The sequence below is a fragment of the Marmota marmota genome, unplaced genomic scaffold (genome assembly GCF_001458135.2).
Source record: "Marmota marmota marmota unplaced genomic scaffold, marMar, whole genome shotgun sequence".
Lineage (NCBI taxonomy): Eukaryota > Metazoa > Chordata > Mammalia > Rodentia > Sciuridae > Marmota > Marmota marmota.
The window spans coordinates 16,398,861-16,423,678 of record NW_026000229.1 but is presented as its reverse complement, the minus strand read 5'-3'; the positions used below and the strand labels follow the sequence as shown (position 1 = coordinate 16,423,678).

Here is a 24,818-nt window from a genome sequence, read left to right as displayed (position 1 = left end):
TCACTGAAACTTAATTTTTATTCCAAATGAACATAATGTCTAGAAAGAAAACAGCTAACACTCCAAATAATGTGCTTAACTGGAAATTAAAAGTAGTTGATGTGCAGAAAACCTAACAGCAGAGTGCCAGCCTTAGCTCTCTGATGATGGCTATGTCAAGAAAGCATAAAAAAACCGGTGTCCTTCTGATACATGACCTGGATGTGAACATTTACAGCAAAGAACAAAAATCAAGAAGACAGGAAACAGAAAAAGGAAAAACCCTCAGAATCCCAAACCTCAGAAATTAGTATTCACTTAACACAATGGTGAAGACTTTTGATAGTAAATTTTCACAATTTGTAAAATGTGAGTCTTCAAAAGTATTTTTTCAATTTCAAAAGCTAAAAAAATCGAAGTGGGGACAGTTAGTTACACTGGCATAGAAGAGCTGCTGCCTGTCAAGATGACAATCAGTCCTACTTCCAAAACACAGTGAGAACCGGTGAGCCTGACGAGCCTGAAGGAAGAGGCTGACTGGTGGTGCTGATGTCACTGATTGTACAAGAACACACTGGGTCACCTCACAGCAACAGCAAAGGCCACATCTACTGCTCCTCCTGGCTGATGCTGAGGTTGCCTTTCTGTACCTCAAGCTCCTCAGCACTGACCATAGATGGGTCAATGGCGGCATATTTGGTTCCATGGAACTGCAGCAAATGTATCTGTAGAGATGGAGAATTATTATTATTTTGTTTAAAAAGTATTTTTTTTCAGTGCTGGGGATTGAACTTCATTAATTAGCTTCATTAATGCTAGGCAAAGGTGGTGTCACTAAGCTACACCCCTATCCCTTTCTTTTATGTTATTTTGAGGCAGAGTCTCACTAAATTGTCCAGCTTGGCCTCACACTTGAGATCCTCCTGCCTCAGCCTCCTGAATAGCTGGGATTACGGGTGTGTACCATCATGCCCAGCTCAAATCATTATTTATTTATCTTTGGTATCAGAGATTAAACCCAGATTGAGCCACATCCCTGGCCCTTTTTTATTTTGAGACAGGGTCTCGCTAAGTTGCTTAGGGCCTTGCTAGGTTGTTGAGGCTGGCACCCAGCCAGAATCCTCATTTTTAATGGATGCATTACAGAGAAGAATGTATACTGCCTTATATAAAGGTTTGTAACCTGGGCAACTTAGTGAGACATTGCCCTAAAATAAAACATAATGAGGACTGGAGATACAGCTCAGTGGAACAGTACCCCTGGGTTCAATCCCTAGTTATCACAAGAGGGATTGGTGGGCAGCCCAGCTGGAAAACACCACGATAGCAGATTTTTTTCACCCCAGTACTGAGGAATGAACCCAGGGGTGCTCTATCAGTGAGCTACAACCTGGCTTTTTTTGGGGGGTGGGGGACAGTGTTTCTATATGTTGACCAGACTGGCCTCAGACTTGCCATGGACACCATGTCTAGAGACCATAGCAAATGTCTTACCCTTCTCAAATTAGAATCTAATACAAACTAATTAGGAAAAAATCAGCAAACACAGAAAAATAAAAAATACTACAACATGGGACCTTTGATCCTAAATTGCTTTCTTTGTAACCATGTTTATGAACTGTCTTCATAAACATCTTAAATGGCTGCATGCTGCTCCATGAGCAGGTTTTAGTCTTCTGTTGCTGTGAGTTAGGTCCTCCCCATCTTCTGCTACTATGATTAATATTCTGGGCATCAGTTTTTTTATGTGTAGGATCCTCTCCTTAGGATCTATTTCCACAAATGAGTGGAAAGATTAAAGAGAGGACTGGCTTTGTAAGGCTCCTGATAATTTTTGTAAAATTGCCCTTGTTACTGCTATTCCAATATCCTAGAGGATAAAGATGTAGGTTTTAAAATTTCTTTAATGCATTAAAATTAGATTTAAAGAGTAGCTTCATGAAACTCAAACTAACCGCATTTAGGTCTGATAGACATCTTGCTTTGGCTGAATTGTCTCCAAGAAGTAATGTCATATCATACCAATGGCCACCTTAGTGTGTGGACATGGGCTTGCTGCTCTAGAAAGAGCTGGTGGGCACAGAGTTGCCCATGGTTCTTTCATAAAGACTGTTGGAAGTCTTCTATAAATTATAAATGTAAATCACATTTAACAAGTTAATGCCTTGTTCTTCTCATTCCCACAGAGAATTCTGTTCTTCCCTTATTTAATCCATCATCCAAAAAAAAAAGCTTTGTTACAAACCTTTAAGTTTTAAGCTCAAAGTGCTCTGGATTGCAAGATAGGACTCACCTGTACATAAAGATTCACTTCTGCACTTCTACACAGGTAGGGAAAATTGCCTCCAGTTTTAAGGTGAGCTCTTCGGGCATTAGGATACAGTTTGTACATTTCTTCTTTAGCTTCAGTTGAAAGTGCACTCTGGTCAAATACCTTTAAAAATAAACAAACATTGGGCTAGGGGTATAGCTCAGTTGGTAGAGTGCTTGTCTTACAAGCTCTAAGGCCCTGGGTTTAATCCCCAGCACCAAAATAAATAAAAACAAACAAACAAACAAAGGCTGAGATGTTCTTTCCTAGTATGGAGGGTGTCACCTCAAGTGTTTCTTTCTCATGAAGACATAACACTGACTGCCACAGCAGCCTGAACCACCTTCTAGTGCTGACCCCTGAGCACTTCTAACCCAACCTCACACCTTAGTTAGATTTCCCTGCAAAATGTCCCTTGCATTTTTTGGTGGTGGGAGTGGAGGGGGGAATTCTACCATGAATTTCCCTTTTCCTCAAATATACCTAATAGAATTAACAGTGAACAATCATTATTGAAAAATATCAATTAAAAAAAAATCACAAACTCTCAAAAGCATTTTTATTCATTAAAAACAACTACACAGCTGGGCACTATGGCACACACTGATAATTCCAGCTACTCAGAAGACTGAGAAGCAGGATCACAAGTTTGAGGCCAGCTTCAGCATCTGTCTCAAAATTAAAACAAAACAAAACAAACAAACAAAAAAAAAAACCTGGGGATGAAGCTCAGTGGTAGAATGCTTGCCTAGCATGTGTGAGGCCCTGGATGGAATCCCTAGTACCTCACACACACAAAAAAATTAAGTCATATAATCTCAGTGAAAAAAAAAAAAAAAATTTCCAAAAGGTATTTAAAGAGTATAGGTAAAAAGTCCAAATTCTTTCTTGGAGGAGCCACTTTTTGAAATCTAGAGAATATGATTCTACATGTCTTTCAATGCCCAAACAAGTTTTTCAAAAAGTAATTTAAAAATAAGAAACCACACACACACACACACACACACACATACAAATTTACACAAATAATTTTAAATGCATTGCCAACTAAATATTGTAGTTTTCATTGGCCATGAACCCAGGTAGTAAACAAAGCTGCAAAAGGAGTGTAGGCTGAGCAAATATACTGTGAGTACCACTGAAAAGCTTGCTCTATGTCATGGTGACTGTCAGACATAGCAATTACAGCAGAAAATAAAGAGTTATTTACTGCTTGTATAATTTCCTGACAAATCAATTCTTAAAAATACATTATTTGCATTTAGGAACAAATTCATTTGAGGCAAAATAAAGTAATTACATCATTAAAAAAAGTAAATTTTTGAGCTGTAGCTCAGTGGTATAGCACATGCTTAGCATGCAGGATGTACTAGGTTTGATCCTAGCACCTCCCCCCACCAAATTTTTAAGTCGAAACCACAGTGGGGGTGGGGATGTGGCTCAGTGATAGCCTGCTTGCCTATCATATGTGAGGCCCTGGGTTTAATTCCCAGCACTGTTTAAAATACAAAACACACACACACACACACACACACACACAGTGAGATACTGCTTCACATCTATTAGGATAGCTGTAATCAAAACAAAATACAGATGGGCATGGTGGTGCATGCCTGTAATCCCAGTGGTTTTGGAGATTGAGGCAGGAGGATCATGAGTTCAATGGCGAGGTACTAAGCAATTCAGTGAGACTCTGTTTCTAAATAAAATACGAAATAGGGCTGGGGGGCAGGCTGGGGATATAGTTCAGCTGGTAGAGTGCTTACCTCGCATGCATAAGGCCCCAGGTTCAATCCCCAGCACAACCACAAAAAAAAAAAAAAGAAAAAAAAAAAAAACAGGGCTGGGAATATGACAGGGTCTCGCTGAGTTGCTTAGGTTGAGTGATTGAGTATCCCTGAGTTCAATCCCTGGTACCAAAACAAAACAAAAACCCCAAAATACAACAAGACAAGTCTTGTTCAGGATGCGAATGTACATTACGGGTGGGAATATAAAATGGTATGGCCCTTGTGGAAGACAAATGGCAGTTCCTCAAAAAATTAAACAGAATTGCCACATGATATAGCAATCTCCCTTGTATCCTTGTATGTAGGAACCCTCAAGATTAAAAGCAGGGACTCTGGGCTGGGGTTATGGCTCAGAGGTACAGCACTTGCCTAGCACATGTGAGGCACTGGGTTTGATTCTCAGCGCCTCATACAAATACATAAATAAAATATTTCATCATCAACTAGTAAAAATATATAAAAAAAAGGCAGGGACTCCACTGGGTTCATTTCTCAGCATTGTATATAAATAAATAAAATAAAGGTCTATCAACAACTATATATATATATATATATATATATGGCAGGGACTCAAGCAGTTTTTTTGTTTCTTTGTTTGTTGATACCAGGGTTTGAACCCAGGGGTGGGTTCAAATAATTTCAAAAGGTAAAATATCTATTTTACTTAACAGGAAGCTTACATCCATTATGGTTACAGGGATGTCCCGAATTTTATGAGGTTCCACATAAGAATTCTGACAATTCAGGGTAAGTCTTGAAGCCAGTTCACTCTGACCCAAACTTTCCAGCTGTGGAAAAAAGACATGTTGGGTTTCTTACATTTTGTTTTTTATATTTACAGTGAATCAACAAATAACATTTGTATTTATAAAGGTGGTATCATGTACAGTGGGGCCAGAAAAGTTACCAATAAAGAGAAACAAAGTATCTGAGAGACCCTGGAATGGGTTTCTCTCGTGGTGATCTTTTTTCTGTTCTGGAACCTGACTAAGGTCCCATAAATGGAACCTGGCCTTTCAAAGCCCTTCACTGAAACTTCCTGCTTCAAGGAGGTGCCTATGGGCACCATGCCAATTCCCACACCTCAAAGGTGTCAGATAAACATCTAAAGAATCTTTGAGCTAGAAGAGACCTCAGAAATAACCTACCTATTAAATTACTAAAGGCAAGCCTACAGCCAGGTACAGTAGTGCATACCTCTAATCCCAGCTACTTGAGAGGCTGAGGCAGGAGAATCTCATGTTCTAGGCCAGCCTCAGCAACATAGTAAGACCCTGTCTCAAGATAAAAAAATAAAAGGGCTGAGGTCTAGCTCAGTGGTACAGTGAGCCTGGGTTCCATCCTTAGTACTACATAACACAGCATGGTTCATCAGATTTACCTTGAGAAAAAAAGGCAGAGGGTAAAGTAAAACTTACAGATTCCCAGTATCATATACCCAAGGATACCAGATTATGAGAGGCCTTGGAATCTATTTTTATTTTATATTTTTGTGAGACAGGGTCTGGCTAAGTTGCCTAGGCTGGCCTTAAACTTGAGATCCTTCTGCCTCAGACTCCCAAGTCACTGTGATTACAGTATATGTCACTATACCTGTCTTTTAAAAAAATTTAAAGTAAAATATACTTTTAACTGGCTCATAAAAATAAATATTGCTCATTGATGAGGTAATGTAACATTTTAATACATGTATACATTTTGTGATGCTTAAATCAGGTTAATAATATCTATTTCTATTTTTCTTTTGAAATGGTTAGTAAATTATTATCTGTAGCCATACCAGAATCTATACTTTTAAAAGCTATCCATGTGATTTTGATGAACAGCTATTGGGAAGCACTAATGTAGCCAAATCCTTACCAGCAGTGATATCTGTTGGGAGTATTAAAGTTAATATGGAAGGCTGCTTAACAAAGACCTCTAATGCATATTCAATGAGACAGATATATCTTTAGAGACTAAGTACCTGTGGAAATTCCCAGTACAAGGTGTTCTCACCCCAGTACCATGATCCTTACCCTGTCCACCATGAAATCAATGGCATCAGCCATCACTGGGTCCACTGGGCCAGACGAAAAGTTTCCAAGAACTATCTTTTTGAGCATAAATGCTGGCATCAGCCAAAAGCTGTAAAACAAAGACCTGGTAATTCAAACTTTCAAGACTATACATAAATGGCAAATATTCACTTAACATTTAATAGCTAGATACTTGGAATCTAGAGATTTAAAAAAAAACCTACTCCCTTCAAAGAATTCAGCATGTAGACCCTATATGCACTTTTTGAAGCTCTCAAAAAAAATTATGGTCAAATTAAACTTTTATTTGAGTATGCAGAATATAAGCAATATTTCAAAAATACTTTCACTGAGTTAGGCATTCTGATGATTCCAGGATTTTTTCCACCTAACTGATCTTATTTCCAATGGCTAAACTATTTTCTTTGAGAAACTGATAATTAAGAGAAATATTCCTTCTTTCTAGTTAAAAAACACCTTCTGATTATACCAAAATGAAAATTATCATGCCCATTAAAACTTGCTGTTAGCCTCACCTGGGTTAATTCAGAGCCATTCAATCTTTGTGAATTTCTATATGTGATTTTTAATTGATTTTATTACACGAATTTCAATTTTTTTTTTTCAATTATGCTGACATCCTGGTATAGTTAACAGTACAGGGTCAGCATGAACAAAGACAAGAATGCCAACCAGCTACTAGCTGCTATTCTCCCAGCAGTGTAACACTTGCCTAGGTTCAAGGCAACCTAGGCAGCTGCCTACAGCGGAGGAATTTCAATTATTGAGCCAGCATGGAGGGTAAATGCTAATTTCTCTAAAACTATGCTGAATATTATTTATAAAAGATGAAGATCACCTTCTGATGCTTACTTTCATTGGAAGTTGACTTTCTCTTCAAAGAACCATTTGGCCATCTTCCAGTTAACTAAGTTTTCTGTCATCACCACTTTCTCTTGAAGATAAGGGTAGGCCAGGAGAAGTGGCCCATGCCTATAATCCCTCAAAAATTTGATGCCAGCCTCAGCAAGTTAGTGAGACTCTGTCTTGAGGGAATGAGGGGAAAAAAAGTCTGGGAATGTAGCTTGGTGGTAGAGTGTCCTTGATTTCAATCCTCAGTACAGCGGGAAGGAAAAAAAAGAAGAATTCTCTCCATAAAACACTATTTGGAAAGGGATAAGAGTTGTTGGACTTTTGTTCAAATTGAGAATTTATTTGTTTATGTATTGCATTTGTGTGAATTCATTCTTTGTTTTCAGAATGGGAGGAACACTATCAATCCCAAGAAAATCCTGTTAGGGCAGATTTTAGGTAATTGGTTCAACTGTAGTTATGAGTCCACAAAAAGGAAAAAAAAAATATTTGCTTTTGTAATACTGCTTGGTACCAGTATCCTTTGGAGTCAAGAAAGACATGGCTTGAAAATAAGTTATGAAAACAGCATTGGGCAGGATTTAATTCAAACACACCAAGGTAAATTGCCCCTAGGATTCCTAAAAAATAGTTTTGGCAGGGGTTCCTGTGAGTGACTTGTGTTGTGTTTTTGGCAGGGATTTCTCAGGTAACTCAGCATTTTTTTCTGGTGAATTCATATGGCTATATGTATCTAATTGAATATTTTTGTTGATAGCATGCCTAATTTAAAATATCTCTTGTGAATAAGTATAAGATAATTCTTTAAGTACATTTATAGAATAATACATAAGACTTTTAGCTGTTTATTTTTTCTTCTGCTTTCTGCTTATATTAAGATCATTTTCTTATTCAAGGTCACTTAGAGGTTTGTTATTTCAGCCAGTCCTAGCTGAAATACAATATCTAAAGAGTTAACTTTTAGAATGAATCCATGCCAGTTGGTGGATATAGCTTTTAAGGTGTTTAACAAAAGATAGTGACTGCAGAAAGAGGATGTAAAACACAATGCTTCTTTGGTGGCTTCTGCATTAGACTTTCAAAGAAAAGTTTCCTTAAAGAAAGATAAGGTGCCCTCTGCTAGGATCAATGCATCTACTGTCCGGAAGAACACTGGGTGGGGGTGGGGGGGAACTGTCCTAAGTTGAAGAATGTATGAGTAGAAAAGAAAGGAAAGAGAAAGACTGGGGGCTTGCAGATGGCAGAAAGGAAAGAATATTCAGATCCAGAAAGAGGCCCAGGAGCTAGTTCCCTTGGATCTAAGGCATCTGATACAAATTCACCCAGAGGATCTCCATACAAAATTGACAGTGGGGAACAAATTGATTTTCTGGTGGATGCAAGCACTACTTCTGAATATTAAGCTGCACATACTATTTACATACTATTCCTGCAATAGGCATCTTGGGAAAAATAAAGGACCACACCTTTCAGCAACCTTTAGAATACCATAATAGGGACATCATCCTAAAGCACAGTTTCTTGTGTATGCCAGAGTGCCTAATTTCCTTTTGGGGACAAGATCTTCTATATAAATGTTCAAGTAATCTTTTTACAAAGACATTGCAACATTAAGGTCCCACCTGAACAGACTTAGTATCTGCCATTAGCCCTCTTAATGTCTAAGGAACAATCAGAGGGACATGTAACACCTGAAATTATCTGAGAGGTAAGGCCCATTATGTGGGCAGATAGGACTCCTGGCAAGGCAAAAGATGCTTCCCCCATACAAACTGCCTTTAAGGAAGGGAAAGGGTAATGCCTTTTGAAGAGGGAGCTCGGCATGGGATAAAGCGCATTCTTAAAACGTTTCTTAATATGGGACTCACCAAACCTTACCAGTGTCCATATAACACACCCATTCTTTGGGTCAACAACCCATTATTTGACTGAATATCAATTTCTTCAGGATCTACAGACAATAAAAATAGGATCTGTACCCAGGAGTGCCTAATCCATACACTCTGCTGGACTACTCTGGGAGAATACTGATTTTCAGTTCTGGACCTCAAGGATGCCTTTTTCATAATTCTGGTAGAAAATGAATCCCAATAACTACTTGCATTTGAGTGGCAGGACCCACATACTCAGTTTGTTCTACAATACTATTGGACTATACCGCCCCAAGGACTTAAGAATTCTCCCACTTTGTTCAAGAAAATTCTGGCTAAAAACCTACCTAAGGTCTTTCAATTTAGTTCAGGGACTCTCTTTACAACATGTGGCATAGTAAGCCCAATATATGACAAAGGTCTTGCCAACACAATAGACTGAATTATTTAACACAATATGAATACAAAGTGTCTCAGAAAAAGGCACAAATATGCAAGCAACAAGTCATTTATTTGGGTTTTGCTTTGTCCCAGGAGTAAAGGGATCCTTTCCCAGATCATAAACATGTTTGGTGATAACTAAGGATTTTGGAGAATGGCTGATTTTGGATTGCCACTTATGGGCTTAGAGTAAAACTGCTCTATGAGGTCTTTAAGGGTCATAATCTTGAGCCTCTAGAATGGACTAAGGAATCTCAAAAGCTCTTTGATACGGTGAAGGAGAAGTTAGTAACAGCTCCTGCCCTGGGTCTTCCTGACTGCAAAAAAAAAAAGCCTCTCAGCCTGTATGTGCATGAAAAACAAGAATTAGGACCTGGAGTTTTAATTCAGCCCTTAGGAAATGTGCTGTCTCTAGCAGCATGTTTTCCCAAACAATTGGATCACATAGCTAAGGGATAACCCTCATACTTGCCAGAAGTTGAAGCCACTTGAGTATTCTAACCACTTGTGTATGTAAAGAATGGGGCTTAACTAACGACCAAACATTCCCTGAAAGGAAATGCAGAAATGAGAGACAGAAAACTTTGCCTTGTGACAACCTTTGTGTAAGTGTCCTACCATACCCTCTCCCTATTAGAATTAAAAAGGAGGCTACTGGCTCACCTCAGGAAGAATGGAAAATACCAAGTTATTCTATTGAACAATACCAGCCATGAGACTATAGGTTACAGCTGGGCTGAGTTTAGCCACTTTATTCCCCAATGAGCACCACCCCGCCACCCCCTTCAACATAACTACCTGTAGATCATTGAACTAGAGTATTCCAGCCAGCTGAATCTTTGATCAGCCTTTGCCTAGTCCCAAATTACAACTGTTTACAGATGGGAACAATTTTATCTACCAAGGTAAGTGCCAGGCTAGGTGTGCAGAGGTAACCTTATAAGAAACATTGAAGACAAAAGCATGCCCTCCCTGAAATTCAGTTCTGAAGGCAGAAATTGTTGCCCTTATTAGGGTTCTCTCCCTAGCCAAGAAAAAGGGGGTCCCTGGAATCTTGCAGTTACTAGAGGTGGCTCACAAGTCTCTCCAGATGGTCATAATTCCCTATTATGGCCACCAGAAGGGGAGAGCATAGTGAATAAAGGAAACCAATTGACTAAGCAGCCAAGGCTGCTAGGGCTGGTGACAGCCCTGATGGGGCCCTCTGGTTTTCTAAACTGACTTATCTCGATAAGACTAAAAAAGTGCTAAAGAATGGGCTTAACTAATGGCCAAACAGTCCCTGAAAGGAAATGTAGTGCTTGAGGAATAATTTGGATCCTGGAAGTCCTAAACAATAATAAAACACATCTACCACAGTACTCACTTTGGGAGAAATGCCACTCTCCAAAGGATACAGAAATATGGGACCAAATGTATAAAAACTGTTCAATATGTCATTCAAAACTGCTTGAAATATAATCTGAAGGAGATATAACCATCAGGCCTATACAAATGAGAGGTCAGTTTAGGGAATGACCCAGCCAGACCTGAAATTGATTTTACTCAAATGCCCCAAGTCCTGGGAAATTCCAGATATGTTAGTTTTGTAGATACTTTTCCTGGGTATATAGAGGCCTACCTGACTTAACTAAAAAATATGAAATTCTCAAGACTTTTAAGTTGGGATTTGGAAATTAAACCAAGATTTGGGTTGCCTAACAATTCAAAGTAATAATGGATTTTCCTTCATTTCAGCTATTACCTAACTGGTATCTAAAATGTTGCACATAATTTGATAATTATACTCTTTAGAAGACTCAGTTAATGGGAAAGACCAAGAAGACGAATCACATTTTAAAGAAAACTAATGTAAAAAATTGTCAGAAACCAACTTAACTTGGGATAAGACATTACCAGTTGCTCTGTTACAGATCAGGGTAGTTCCCTGAAGCAGATGCAAATTGAGTCCTTTCAAAATGCTCTGTGATAGGCCATTTCAGATGTCTTCTCCATAGGAGGACATCATGACTTATTAAAGGATCAGGACCAGCTGGTGACAATATGTAAAAACATTGGAGACTATATTAACTTTGGTATATCCCACTAATGTATCTATTCATCCATTCAGTCTGACGACTGAGTTTTTCTAAAAACCTAGAAGGAATAAGGACCAGACCAACAGTGTGTGGCAAAGTAGACCAGACAATCTGAAGAACTTCTAAGAACCCATTTTTCTATCAAATTAGCCAAAGTAAAACAGGGGATCTACCACATGAGGGTAAAGTCTGCAACCACTGACTCGCCCATTCCAACAAGGCCATTAGATTCCTGGACTTTTGCCCCAAGGGAGAACCCCAAGTACTTAATTTAAGAAAAAATGAAGGCTCAACAATATGAACTGGTAATATTTACCGAAATTTTCCTCCTTGGTGATCTTATGAGGTAACCCTCTCAAATGCTTGATAAAACCTCCCATGTCTGATCAGGAATGTGGGTCTTGGGGAACGAAGTTTACCTGATTAAATGAAGATGGCTCCCTCAGTATGGTCATATCCTACTTGAACCCCCTCAGTTCACCCATTAGCTCTAGATTTAATGGACATGTTCACTATATAGGGGATATGAACAAATAAGGAAAACCTTTGAAATCCTACTGGTAAACCATATGGAAGGATCTTATAAAGAGGTACAACTAGTTCCCCATAGGGAGAAAATGGGCTAGCCCAAATGGGAGCCTGTCCTAGGCTGCACCCCTGAAAAAAGGATTTTGATTGTATCCTGAAGGATACAAGGGAATGTTGATTTAGTTTAACCTGGCCTAGAGTTAAAACTCCAATGCAGAACACCATTTGTTATATGGGGAAATGCTGATTTTGTTGGGGAGAAATACAACACACAGTAATCATATCTCTTATGTGATGCATCAGAACTAATGTTATAGTAAAGGTTTACTGGAACAGGCTAAGACTTCAAGTCCAAGTTAACTATTCCATTCCATATAACCCCTCCTTTGCCTGCTTTCAACAGGAAGTGGCCAGAGCAATCATTGCCCTTTGTCCCACAAGATTGTGAAATAGAGTATTGACAGTTGGGAAAATTGTGGCTGTACTTATGAATATCCTTTGCTAGAAAGAGCCTGTACCTCCCTGAGCATGCAGCCCTTGTTAATCTTTTAAATTAGCAGCACAAATCAATAGATTACCAGCTACCAGGTTTTCCCCTACAGATAAAAGGAACTTAAAACCTGTGTTAAGATTTTTTTTTTTTTAATTTGTCCTACTTAGTTGTACATGAGAGCAGAATGCATTTCAATTCATTGTACAAAAATTAAGATTTTTGAGGGGATGCTAGTCCACCATTCTTGGTCTTGCTGAATAAATATTTTTCTTTGCCTCAACAACTTGTCCTAGATTCACTGGGCCCTTTGAGTGTGGAGTAAATAAACTTGGGTTTGGTAACAGGCCTTTTTTTTTTTTTTTTTTTTTTTTTTAAGATAGAGCCTACCTTGCTGGCAATGAAAGAAGTGAACAGTAAACCAGCTTTCAGGTACTATCCAATATCTATCCAACTAATTAAAATGATAAAATCAATGAAGGGATACCTCTGAGGAGACAGGTACCCCAATGTTATCCCCCAAGCATTTTCACCACTTCCATCTTTCTGGAGACATGATATCAAGTGTCATGATGTGAAGAGCATCTGCTGGTGAACTAACTGCTCTAGTCTTCCCAGTTGGAGAACACATCTCAGGAAAATAACCCAGAAAAGGAAGGAAAGCAATGATTTGTACAAAAATTTATAGCAGTGATGGAAAACTGGGGAAAGCCAAATGCCTAATGAAATTTTAGTCAATATATAGAACTGTTCACACAAAAAGTACAAGGAGAACACAGTAGCAGTTGATGCATTATGAATGTACATTAAGCAATAATTTAGAGTAACAGAAATAGCTGAATTAAGAGTTCACTTGCAAGTGACTGTTTTAATTTTAAAAAACAAGGAACTACAAAAGACAGAAGATAGGAACCTTTTTCTCCCACTGCACGAAAAACTCCAAATTCTACTGAATAAAAACAATACCTTTTTGGTCCAAAGTTTATATTCTCACCTGTTTGCAGTCCAAGTTTGGTTAAAGATAGAGGTATCACTGAAGGAATTGCAGAGGATGAGGGAATGGACTCTAGGTGATTTGTGAGTATATTCAGCAAACTTTTGGGCCAAAAAGCCTCCCAAAGAAGCCCCAAATAGATGAACCTAATTATAAACAAACATAAGGTAGATCCTAAAACACTGATCAGTCATGACCACAAGAATCAAAAAAGTTGCTTCGATTATCACTAACTACAGAATATAATGGCATCACTACCCAACAGACTGAACTATGTACAGTAATTAGAAATTTAGAAAACACAGCTGGGTAAAGTGGCACTATGAGATACAATTAATTATATATATAGAATACACACACACACACACACACACACACAATTTTCCATATATGGGAATTTATTAAAACAGTGAAATGTAAACTCTAAAAGGATAATTGCATGGCTGGGTGCAGTGGTGTAAACCTGTAATCTCAGCTACTTGGGAGGCTAAGGCAGGAGGATGGCAAGTTCAAGGCCAGCCCCAGTAACTTAGTGAGACTGTTTCAAAATAAAAAAAGGGCTGGGGGATTTAGCTTAATGTTAGATAACCTTTGGGTTCAATCCCAGTACTTTAATAAAAATAATAATTGATTATGTGAATTATATCACAATAAAGCATTTTAAAATATAAAAAGAAGCTGAGTACAGTGGCACATAACTGTAGTTTCAGCTACTTAGAAGGCTAAGGATCACAAGTGTTCAAGACAACTTAACCATAATCTCAAAAGATAAAAGGGCTGGAAGCCAGGGTAGAAGCACATGCCTATAATCCCAGAAACTCAGAAAGCTGAGACAGGAGGATTGCAAGTTTGAGGCCAGCCTGGGCAATTTAGTAAGACTCTATCATAACATAAAATAAAAAGGGAGCACCCCTGTGTTCTATCCCCAATACCACAAAATAAATAAAAACAAAACATTAGGCTTTGCAAGATAGAGGCAGAATTAAAATCACATGTAAGTAATTAGCTTCAGGGTACTCACTTTATCCAATTGTAAATGGTCTAAAAGTTTTCTGAATCCATCACAGAATTCAAGATGGTCCCAATAAACTGGATACTGCAACTGAAATGATTTTTTATTTTAAAAACTACAGAAGTAAAAAATGCAACATGTCTGAAAAATTTAGGACTCATCTAATACCATTTCTTATTTGCCCAAGGCTTTGCTTCCATATTCAAAGTATGTGAAAATATTCATCTTCTAAGTATAATAAAGCACATTTTACTTAACAGTGCAGAATTTAAAGAGAATTAAAAGTAGTTGGGTAGGCTTGTAATCCAAGTGACCTGGGAAGCTGAAGTAGGAGGTTTGCAAATCTGAGGCCAGTCTCAGCAACTTAGTGAGATGCTGTCTCAAAACTTTAAAAAAAAAAAAAAAGGCAAAGGGCTAGAAATGTAGCTCAGTACCTTTGGGTTCAATCCATCATACCAAAAGAAAAAAAAAAAAGATTTAAATAATAGATGAGAAAGTCTAAGCACTAAAACAACAAGGGTGAATAGAGCAGGCAGACCTCATCCAAATAAAGAAACAGTTTCCCCTAAACCCAATTTCATTCTGAATTGAAGACATGATGTTCTACTTGCTCAGGAAAATAGGAAATAAAATCTGTTCGGAGGAGAGCTTCTTCTCTTTTTGGTAATATTTCTTTAAAGGGGTGTTAAATAAAATTGTTATTTTAATCGACCCACTCTATATGATATCCTGTACTTCCATTTGTGACAAAAAAGTAGCCTATTAATGCTATCAATGATGAAAAAAGAAGTACAAGTCATAAATTCATTTTAATGGAATTTAGGCTTGTCCTCTAAGGATTCCCCCTTTTTAATATACATACAATTCATCTGATGGGCTTGTTGTTTCAACGCTTAGATTTTTTTTTTGTCACTGGAAAAAAAAAAAATCAATGGAAAAAATACTGCCATGTGAATTATGGGATTATTCTGGATGTAATATATTACTTTTATTTTTAAAATTCTATTTGTGGATAATAATTCCACTATTCTGAAACAGGATGGAGACCAGATTCTCCCTAGCCGAACATCTGAGAATTTGCATCAGATAATAACCTAAAAGAAAGGGGATGATATTTTTATGAAGCCTTTAATTTAAAAATACCCATACCAGGCTAGAGGTATAGCTCAAGAAGAGAGTGCATACTTAGCATGCATACGGCCTGGGGTTCTATTCCCAACACACACACATTTGAGTACAAATGAAACTGAGGAAATCTGAATAAGACTGGCAGATTATATTAGCATCAATACCCTAGCTATGATATTGTGTTAGTTTTGTAAAATGTTACCACTGGGAAAAATATAAGAGGAATATTTCTTTGCATTTGTTCTTTTGGTGGTGCTAGGGATCAAGTTCAGACTTCACTCAAGCTACGCAAGAGCTCTACTACTGAGCTAAACTGAGCTAAGCCCAATCCTTTTTTTTTTTTTTTTTTTAATATTTCTTTTAGTTGTAGATGGACACAATACCTTTATTTGTTTTATTTATTTATATGTGGTGCTGGAGATCAAACCCAGTGTCTCACACATGCTAGGCGAGCACTGTACTGCTGAGCCACAATCCCAGCCCTCTTTTGTTTTTTTAATAGTTTAATGTATTTTATTAGCAAGCTTTACAAGAACAGCACAGAAAACAGATAACATTCAAAACATATACTTACATGTAGAAACAGAAAAATATAGTGACTGGATGTAACTTACTGTATAATATAAATGCTTCAAGCACCATTTAGTTGCTAAACAATAAGAAATTTGTTTTAAAAAATCCAACCAGGCACAAAGTACATGCTTGTAATCCCAGCTTATAGGGAGGCTGAGATAGGAGGATCCCAAGTTCAAGGCCAGCCTGGGAAACTCAGCAAGATGCTGTTAAAATATAAAAATTTTACAAAGTGGAAGTTCAGTGGTAAAGCACCCTTCAGTTCAATCCCCAGTACCATAAAAAATAAAACAAATAATTTAATCCAAAAGTTGGCACTATCCAGAGAAACTTTAAAAGTTTATTTATAACGATTATAAAATTGAACTTGTTCACTGAAACATTTTAACTTAAAATTTTACTGTTTTAGGTCTGGGGTTGTGGCTCAGTGGTAAAGCACTTGCCTTGCACATGAGAAGCACTGGGTTCGATCCTCAGCACCACATAAAAAATAAATATAGGTATTGTGTCCATCTACAACTAAAAAAATATTTTTTAAAAAAGTTACTGTTGGGCTGGGGATGTGGCTCAAGCGGTAGTGCGCTCGCCTGGCATGCGTGCAGCCTGGGTTCGATCCTTAGCACCACATACAAAAACAAAAGATGTTATGTCCGCCGAAAACTAAAAAAAAAATAAATATTAAAATTCTCTTTCTCTCTCTCTCTCTTTTTAAAAAAAAGTTACTGTTTTACATCTCTACATTTGTATTAAAAACTGACGAAATAAATTAGAAAAACTGTCAATATCTGATTTTTTTCCCCGTTTCCACTTACAATCATATATTTAGGTACCGTAAGATCTTGTGGAAAAAAAATCTAATGTTCATAACTACCAATAATAACAAGAAGAATAATACATTTTTAAAAAATAGAACATTTCATCAATTTTCATATCACCCTTGAGATGGGGCCATGCTAATCTTCTCTGTGTCATTTCAACATTAGTATACGTGCTACCAATGTGAGCATTTTGTATTATTTCTTACAAATACACATGACTCTGTAATCACCTCAATAAAAATGTGAATTAAAAAAGACCCATGCATTTTAGTTGTTAGATACTAATGAATATCTAATAAATTTCAAAACTTCTGATCAAATTCTGATGACAGTTTTGAAGACACTGTTGGCCTTTTCTTGATTCACTATCTACTTAATAAAATAGAGGAAGACCACCTCAAGAACCTTGAGGGCAAAGAAATATCAGGCAGAAGCTAAAGTTATTGAGACCTGCCAGCCTGGAGTAATAAACACATTGTCAGCATCTGCTTACACTCCCCAGCAGGCCAGACACCTGAGGGTGGCTCATTTCCCCTCCCAGGGTATAGAGGACTGAGATGAAGGTGCACCAACTGCTCTCCTATGATGCTACATATGAAGAAGGATGATGAATACCTAGAACGCAGGAGGATTAGGCTACAGAGACTCAAACATATCATCTTACAAATATTTTAAGAAATGAGAAATGAAGCCAGAAAGGAAAAGTCCTGGGGAGAAGGAGGCAGCAGGCAATGCTTATAACTGTTTTCTCAAGAGAAAGGCTGTCAGGAGGAACAGGACTTACATATTTGGTGTGGTAGTGTTGGTGGTAACCCTAGTAGAATTTTCAGTTACCTTCCAAGAGAAGAGAACTGATCCACTTTCTCTTCTTTAGATAGGATACTGGCTATAATTATACAATTTATTACTAACACGGAGCACCATGTGCATGCTAATATTCCAGGATCAGAAACCACTGCCAGCTCCAAAGCTAAAGAAGGGTCTCTCTTCTTCTTCACAAGTTAGAAGAGCTATCAGGCATGTAATCCCAGCTACCCAGGACACTGAGACAGGAGGATGTCAAGTTCAAGGCTAGCCTTGGTAACTTAGCAAGACCCTGATTCAAAAAACAAAAAAGGCTGGGGATGAAGCTAGTGGCAAAGCATCCCTGGGTTCTATCCCTAGTACTAACACTGCCCCCCGACCCCCTGCCAAAAAAAAAGTTAGGAGACCAACTTCCTCACCAACCTGTGCTATTACACAGGCATTGGAGGGAGGGAATCAGCCACAAGCAAGTGCCTTCCCTATACACACCTTTGTTTCAGAGAAAGAAATTTGAGAATGATCAGGGGACACTAGGTTGAGACTTTAGACCAAACTTGACTATAAAATAACAATGGAAAAAAAAACTTCTTAACCAATACTAAGGATATGAGTTAACAAAAGAACCTTATTTCAATGTCAAAGATTGACATTAAAAGCAAGGTTTTCACTCAGCAGATTCCTGTAAATTAGTAGATCCCTCTGTTGACTTACATTCCATGCTCAACTTCCTGGAAACAGTGGTGATACAACAGGAGGGGAAATGGAGCCAGAAGACTGAACTTGGTCTCCCCCTCCACCATCTATCTGCTGGCTGTGTGACTTTGGGTGATCACTAAAAATGACTGCACCTCGGTTTCCTCTTCTATACACAAGGACAAATGCTTCTTAGTATTCAGAACTATGAGAAGTGTGTCAGGAAAGAATGCATGTAAAAGCTGGTACAGAGAAGGCTACCATTAGCAGATCTCTTCCAAAACTCTGTATGTCTGTATATACACACCAGTTTCCGGCAACAGGTTTCATCTCACATTTTAAAACAGGAAAAGAATATCTTATCACAATAAAAAGAAGTGCCCATCACTACGATTGTCAGAAACAGAAGCATAAAAAACACAATCTGAATTTTAACACTGAAGCGATAATACTTACAGCTATAACCCGATAGCCCCATCCAGTCAAAGCCAAAATCTGCCGGAAAAATACATCTGCAGTTCCACTGACAGGGGGGAGAAATATGAGAGGACACCTGATACTTCTGGGGCCCGCATCATAAAGCGACCATATTTTACTGTCATCATCATCTACGATAATCTGGAGGGAAAATTACAAGAAAAAAATGGAAAACTTTATGAAATTTGGGTTTTATACTATTGCTTTATACTAATTTCACTGACAATTTTAACAGTACTGCTTTGTTACAAGGTAACTTGGGGATCACACCAGATTAGCATAAAAGGCCTTGGTTTCCTTTTCTTACTCCAATGCTAACAGATTGTTCAGAACTGCTTTGTAAACTTCCAGAGAGCTGCTTTTTTTCTGTTTAAATTTTCCTGTTCATCCTTGATAATAGGAAGAAGTCTACTTTGTTTACCACTAGGCAGTAAACTCTGTACATAGCATCTTATTTCTCCCCTATACTTCCGGTGGTGGTGGTGGTGGTGGTATGTGTGTATAAGGAGGGCGGTATGCACAGTTATTCTCTGGCACTGGCCCAGAGGCCTGGCTGGGATCAATAGGGTCAGAGGATAAATAAGGGTGGATAAACTGGAAAAAATTACATTAATTAAATTAATTCCTACAACTACTTCTAGAATATTTAGGTAAGTGGGAGAAAAACAACAAAAAACGACCCCTGAACTCTTAATGATCTTTGACAGAGCACACAACAAATCCCAATCTTGTAGTAACAAAATCATGTAAAATGAATGCATCTTCAAAATCTCCTAGGGAATTACTTTAATAATCCAATTTGGAAGAATAACACAAAAATAGTATGTTCACACAAATATGTTCTGAAATGGTACATTCTGAAATAGTACATTCTGAAAACGGATAGAGACAATGTTATGAACATAAATGTGTTTATCACTTTGACTTTCTCAAAGGACCCTGAATGGCAATTTTGTCATATTCCCTAAGAAAACGCAATATATTTAATAATTTAAAATCAAACACCAAAAAATTTCAAGCAAATTCATCATGACTTGTGAACCAAGCTGACTGACATCAATTAAAAATTACATCAATTAAACTAATTCCTACAACTACTTCTAGAATATTTAGATAAGTTTGGGTGTTTTAGGTCTGGTGATCAACATGCTGAGGGAGAGAATCCATCAGGAGGAACTTGTTACTTGAAGGGATGGAACCAAGTAGAGGAATCCCAGAGGCCAACTCTCCTTTTAGTATAAGCAATAGTCTCCTAGAAAGCAAAACGGAAGGGGAGCTTTGGTAAGCAGCCCAAGTTCTTCTGAATTTGTCACCAGATTAATCTGATTTCAATACATAACCTACCAGGCAATGTGACCTTTAATATGTTCCTTATCTGTGAAATGAGCACCCAAGGATCCACCTTTTCAAACTGCTCAAAGTGTTAAATAAGACATCTGGGGATGTCCTACAATGTATGTATCCTGTCTACACCTGGAGAACTGTACCTTAGATTTCTATATGGAGAACAATTTTTTTATTAATTCAAACTTGCATGATTCTTCCACACTGCCTGCCCTGACAAAATGATTATGACAGAGACATAGAAGTTCTTGAGATCACAGTACTATCATATTGCTACAGGGGAATCAGCAAAGATTTTACTCTGTGATGTGAACAGCCTTTGTCTAGTGTGATCCCTGAACATTTGGGATTAAATCTTTGATATAAGTGTTTAGAGTTTACAAATATCTCAGGCAAATAGGCTTACAAAGAATGACTATAGCAGAGTAAGTACATCATTGCAAGCAGAAGTCTATAAGGTGACCCACAATAAATCTGAGAAAGAGAAACAGAACTTTGCTGTACTTAATCCATAGTTGGTGCTGTCAGCCTTCCACTATACCACACTAAAGAATACACACATACCTGGTTACTTGAATATGTAAAGCAATTATAAATAATGAGTACTGTTATACTTGTGTTTACTCTTGAATGAGTCTTAATGGATGCAGTGCATCCCAGAGTTTGACGCTTGGCAATAACATTTACTCTCAAACACTACTAAGGCATACATCTAAATCACATGCAAAAACAATACAAGATTTTGCAAAAAGGTATAGTAAAATCATACATACCTTTTTAAGGGGAACTGTACTTCTAAACCAGTTATAATCAGGAGAGACTTTAATCTCTCCCATGATTAGCTGAAATGGAGGTTAACCCTGAAATAAAAGCATGTGATGTTTCATGTCAAAAATTCATGTTTACATCAGAATTAAATGTAAAGTCTGGTCTAGCTATATCAACAACAGTTTAAAACCAAGGAAATGGGCTATTTTATCTTGTCAGTGTATATTTAAACTACAGAAAACAATTTGGTGAAATGCTAAGAGAGAACCATTTCTCCCCTCTAGTTCCTCTAGAAGAGTAATCTGGTCTAGAAAATTTAAATGACTTACCCGAGATCACATGGCTATTGCAAAACTAGGTTCAGATGCAAGACAGTCTTTTCTGACACCATACTGCCTGTCCTAGTTAAGTAATTCCAAACTGCAGTATCATTGCCTGTCTTTTGACTGTGTCTTAAGAATCCATTTTAATAAAGATGTTGCTGATTGATTATATGGAACAGTCCACACTAGAGAAAGGAATTGCTTTCTGATAAATTCACAATATACCATAAATCTAATGCTAGCAGAACGTAACTTCAGAAATGTAGTTTGTAATACAAAATACAGGCAAATTTACTGTTCTCATTGATGTGAATTTAAAGTTACATAAGTTACTCAGAAAGATCTATGATATAAATGTGAAAGCACTATAACCAGCAACATAGCATCTGTCTTTAGAAAAAAATGCATGGACTTCTAATGCAAGCTTAGTGATTTCTAGCTTTTATCTCTCTGTGATGTTGGATAAGTCATCACCATCTTTGGGCTTGTTTCCTCACCTGAGTTTTACCAGTGTGTCCCCAGAGTCTAGAATAGTGCTTGGCACATAGCAGGCATTATCTATTGACTAAGAAAATGACTACATCCTACGGGGACTGAACTAGGCCCTCCTAGAGTCCCTTCTAACCCTGGCATCTGTGAGCTTGGTATTGGTTGAGTATCAGCAATTTCAAGGCTGCCCCTCTTTGCTCAGGCATCTGTTATGTCTTAACAGGAACCTGAAATTATAATTCCCTGTTTCAGAGTCTTTATTGTCAAGTGAGGAACTTTTACTCATATGTTTGTAATGATACTAATACTTATCTTGTACTATGTCCTTGTACCTCAGGGCAAGTCTAGATTTCCTAGCATGGCTAAGATGAGTTTGAGATGCCATTCAATTCCTGGACTGATTCTGAACTGTTATTTTAGAGAATGTCCTCTGGACTGGCAAGAAGCAGAGGATTCTAAACTCAATAGAATTCTTCCTCATTCACTGGCCTTCCACATCTGCTTCTACAGGGATACAAATGTTACTTTGGAGAGTTACTAAACTGAACCCCCCAGGAGACAGAAATGTAGACATTCCAGTATTAGACTTGATTTACAACTGCGACATTGTAATAATGGTTTCATCTCAAAGTTAAGATGGTACTTTTTGAAAAGTTTATTAAAACCATAAGTTGCTTCAAAGTACCAAGAAAATCACTAGTAATCTTACACTGAAAAATCAGTGTGCACAGATGTAGTTATTGTTCATGTTAAAATAAAGAAAATCATTGTTTGCATAATCCATTGTATCTTAAACATTAACATGTTAAAAAACTAAGTAATTTAACTAGTCTTAGAGAAGCTGGTTATTACTTTTAAATGAAAACAACTAGCACATAGATAGTTAATTCTGGAATATTTTCCACCTGGACAGTCTTTAATTACTCCCATATCATCTAAACACTTCCTACTAGAGACATTTTCTAGTATTACACTTCTAAAAACAATCACTCTGTTCTACAGAGGGGGAATATAAAAACATGTTAAACAAAATCTCAATATATATTTTTAAAAACATCTAATTAAAGCCAGAAAGTTTGCTTCTAGTCTCAATAAACATAGGATAAAAAATAGTTTTAGGAATCAGTTGCAATACACAAACCAAATTACCACACAAACACAAAGTCTTACAAATTCACCCAATCATCTACTTCTTTCCTATAGTAAAACTCGAGAGATGTTTCTTACCAAGAGTCCTCAGTATAATTCACAACCACCTCAGTATTATGACATGTTATAACTAATCTTGCTAGATGGAGAGATTCCACCCAGCTGTGACTAAATTTTTGCAGGGACAAGTGATTTTAACACTTGTGCAAGTTTGGCAGTAATGAAAGGTGAGACAGATAGCAAATGTTGCATCTGACCAGCTGATGTCTATGAGAAAAAGGCTCCCTGCTGCAAAGTGAAAGCAGCTGTGAGTGGTATGAAAAGGAAAGTTTGTTCTAGCTCTCTTTCATCCTCTAAAGGGGTAGATACTTTTCCAAGTCACAAGAGAAATATTCTGTCTATGGCACAGAAGGTTAACTGAGATTGTAACCAAACTGGTCAGGATGAAATAAAAAAGAATGTGGATGGTAAGCTCAACACTGTTTGATCTTTTGTGATTTGGTTCTTCACAAAAACAAAAGCACCTTTTCAGGCTAGTGGGGAAAGGGCCAGAGAATGGTCTTAATCTTGATTAAGCCACAGTCCAGGGGTGTTCTGGACACCCAGTTCTCTGGCCCTTTCTTGTGCTGCTGAACAATAAAACAGCTAGTTGAGATAAGTGTGTACCATCCTTCAGGGAGTCAACAGAATCTCCCAGGCTTTAGTCAAGGAAACATTTTACAAATGTCACATATCCAGCTTAACCAGTCACAGATTTCTGACCCCTTATCTTAATCTATAGTTGATTTACATATAGAAAACATGTGACTATCAATAATACTAGCAAAATATATATATGAACCCAACTCTTCTCCAGGTGATATATTTGGCGTGGCTTTTTTTTTTTTTTTTGCCAGAGATTGAACCCAGGGCTTCAAGAATGCTAAGCACTTACTTTTACCACTGAGCTACACCCTAGCCCGGCAACTGGCTTTTAAATTCAGGTCTCCTGGGCTGGGGTTGTGCCTCAGTGGTAGAGTGCTTGCCTAGCAAGTGTGGGACCCTGGGTTCCATCCTCAGCACCACATAAAAATGAATAAATAAAGGTATTGTGTCCAAATACAACTAAAAAATAAATATTAAAAAAAAATAAATTCAGGTCTCCATTCCTTACCATACTAATGTATAGCTATCTTTTTTTTTTTTAAAGATTTCTTCAAGGGAGATGTATACCTCTTTATACCTCTTTTCTTCAAAAATCTATTCCATTATCTATAAATCTCACAACAGGAAAAGCTGTCTACCCAACATCTCTTCTGTGACACTTCTTGAGCTATCAGTGCAAAAGCTTTTGGAAAATTGAACACAGCTACTAGGTTACTGCTTAGTCTGTTGAATCTTTGTGCCAACAGAAGCTGGACCACTACAAATGAAGACAAAAAAAGAAACATAAGCTTCTAATTTATAACTTCCCAAGAAAAGAAGAGGAAAAGTGCGACACTGGACCTGCCACTTTCCTCATCCCCCATTCATAAACCACATACCTGGCCTATCACTTTCGGGCTGAGGTACAATCCCCAAAACGACTGGCCTCTACTCAAACGTTTCTTAAACGTTTACTGAAATAGCCAGTTGCGGTGGCTCCCGCCTGTGATCCCAGCTACTCCTGAGGTTGAGGTGGAAGGATCGCCAAGTTTGAGGCCAGCCTGACAACTTAAAGAGATCTGTCTCAAAGCAAAAAAATAAGAAGGGCTGCTGGTGTAGCTCAGTGTGGAGTGCCCTTGAACTCAATCCCTGGTACAAAAAAAAAAAAAAAAAAAAATTTGAATCTGAAATAAAATGTTTTTAGGGCATATTGGCTACCTCCACAAGGTCCCACGGATGAAAT

At 37.7% G+C, this 24,818-nt stretch overlaps 1 protein-coding gene and 1 non-coding gene across 3 annotated transcripts; both read right to left on the bottom strand.

Annotated features, from left to right (window-relative positions):
* Spg21 (SPG21 abhydrolase domain containing, maspardin) lies at positions 1-21,143 on the bottom strand. 2 transcript variants are annotated; one of them, XM_015480546.2, is made up of 8 exons: positions 20,996-21,143; positions 18,858-19,019; positions 14,395-14,475; positions 13,374-13,519; positions 6,099-6,207; positions 4,761-4,868; positions 2,273-2,413; positions 1-704 (listed from the first exon to the last, which is right to left on the bottom strand). In XM_015480546.2, exons 1-8 carry the CDS (start codon positions 21,056-21,058, stop codon positions 588-590), a joined length of 927 nt encoding a protein of 308 aa, XP_015336032.1. In that variant the 5' UTR covers positions 21,059-21,143; the 3' UTR covers positions 1-587. The 2 variants fall into 2 exon arrangements, with proteins under 2 accessions (XP_015336032.1, XP_048648906.1); XM_048792949.1 differs by lacking the exon at positions 4,761-4,868.
* On the bottom strand, positions 16,987-17,093 carry LOC125613465. Its single transcript, XR_007344031.1, has one exon. It is a non-coding gene; the product is annotated as a U6 spliceosomal RNA (small nuclear RNA).
* Positions 21,144-24,818: the final 3,675 nt, after the last annotated feature.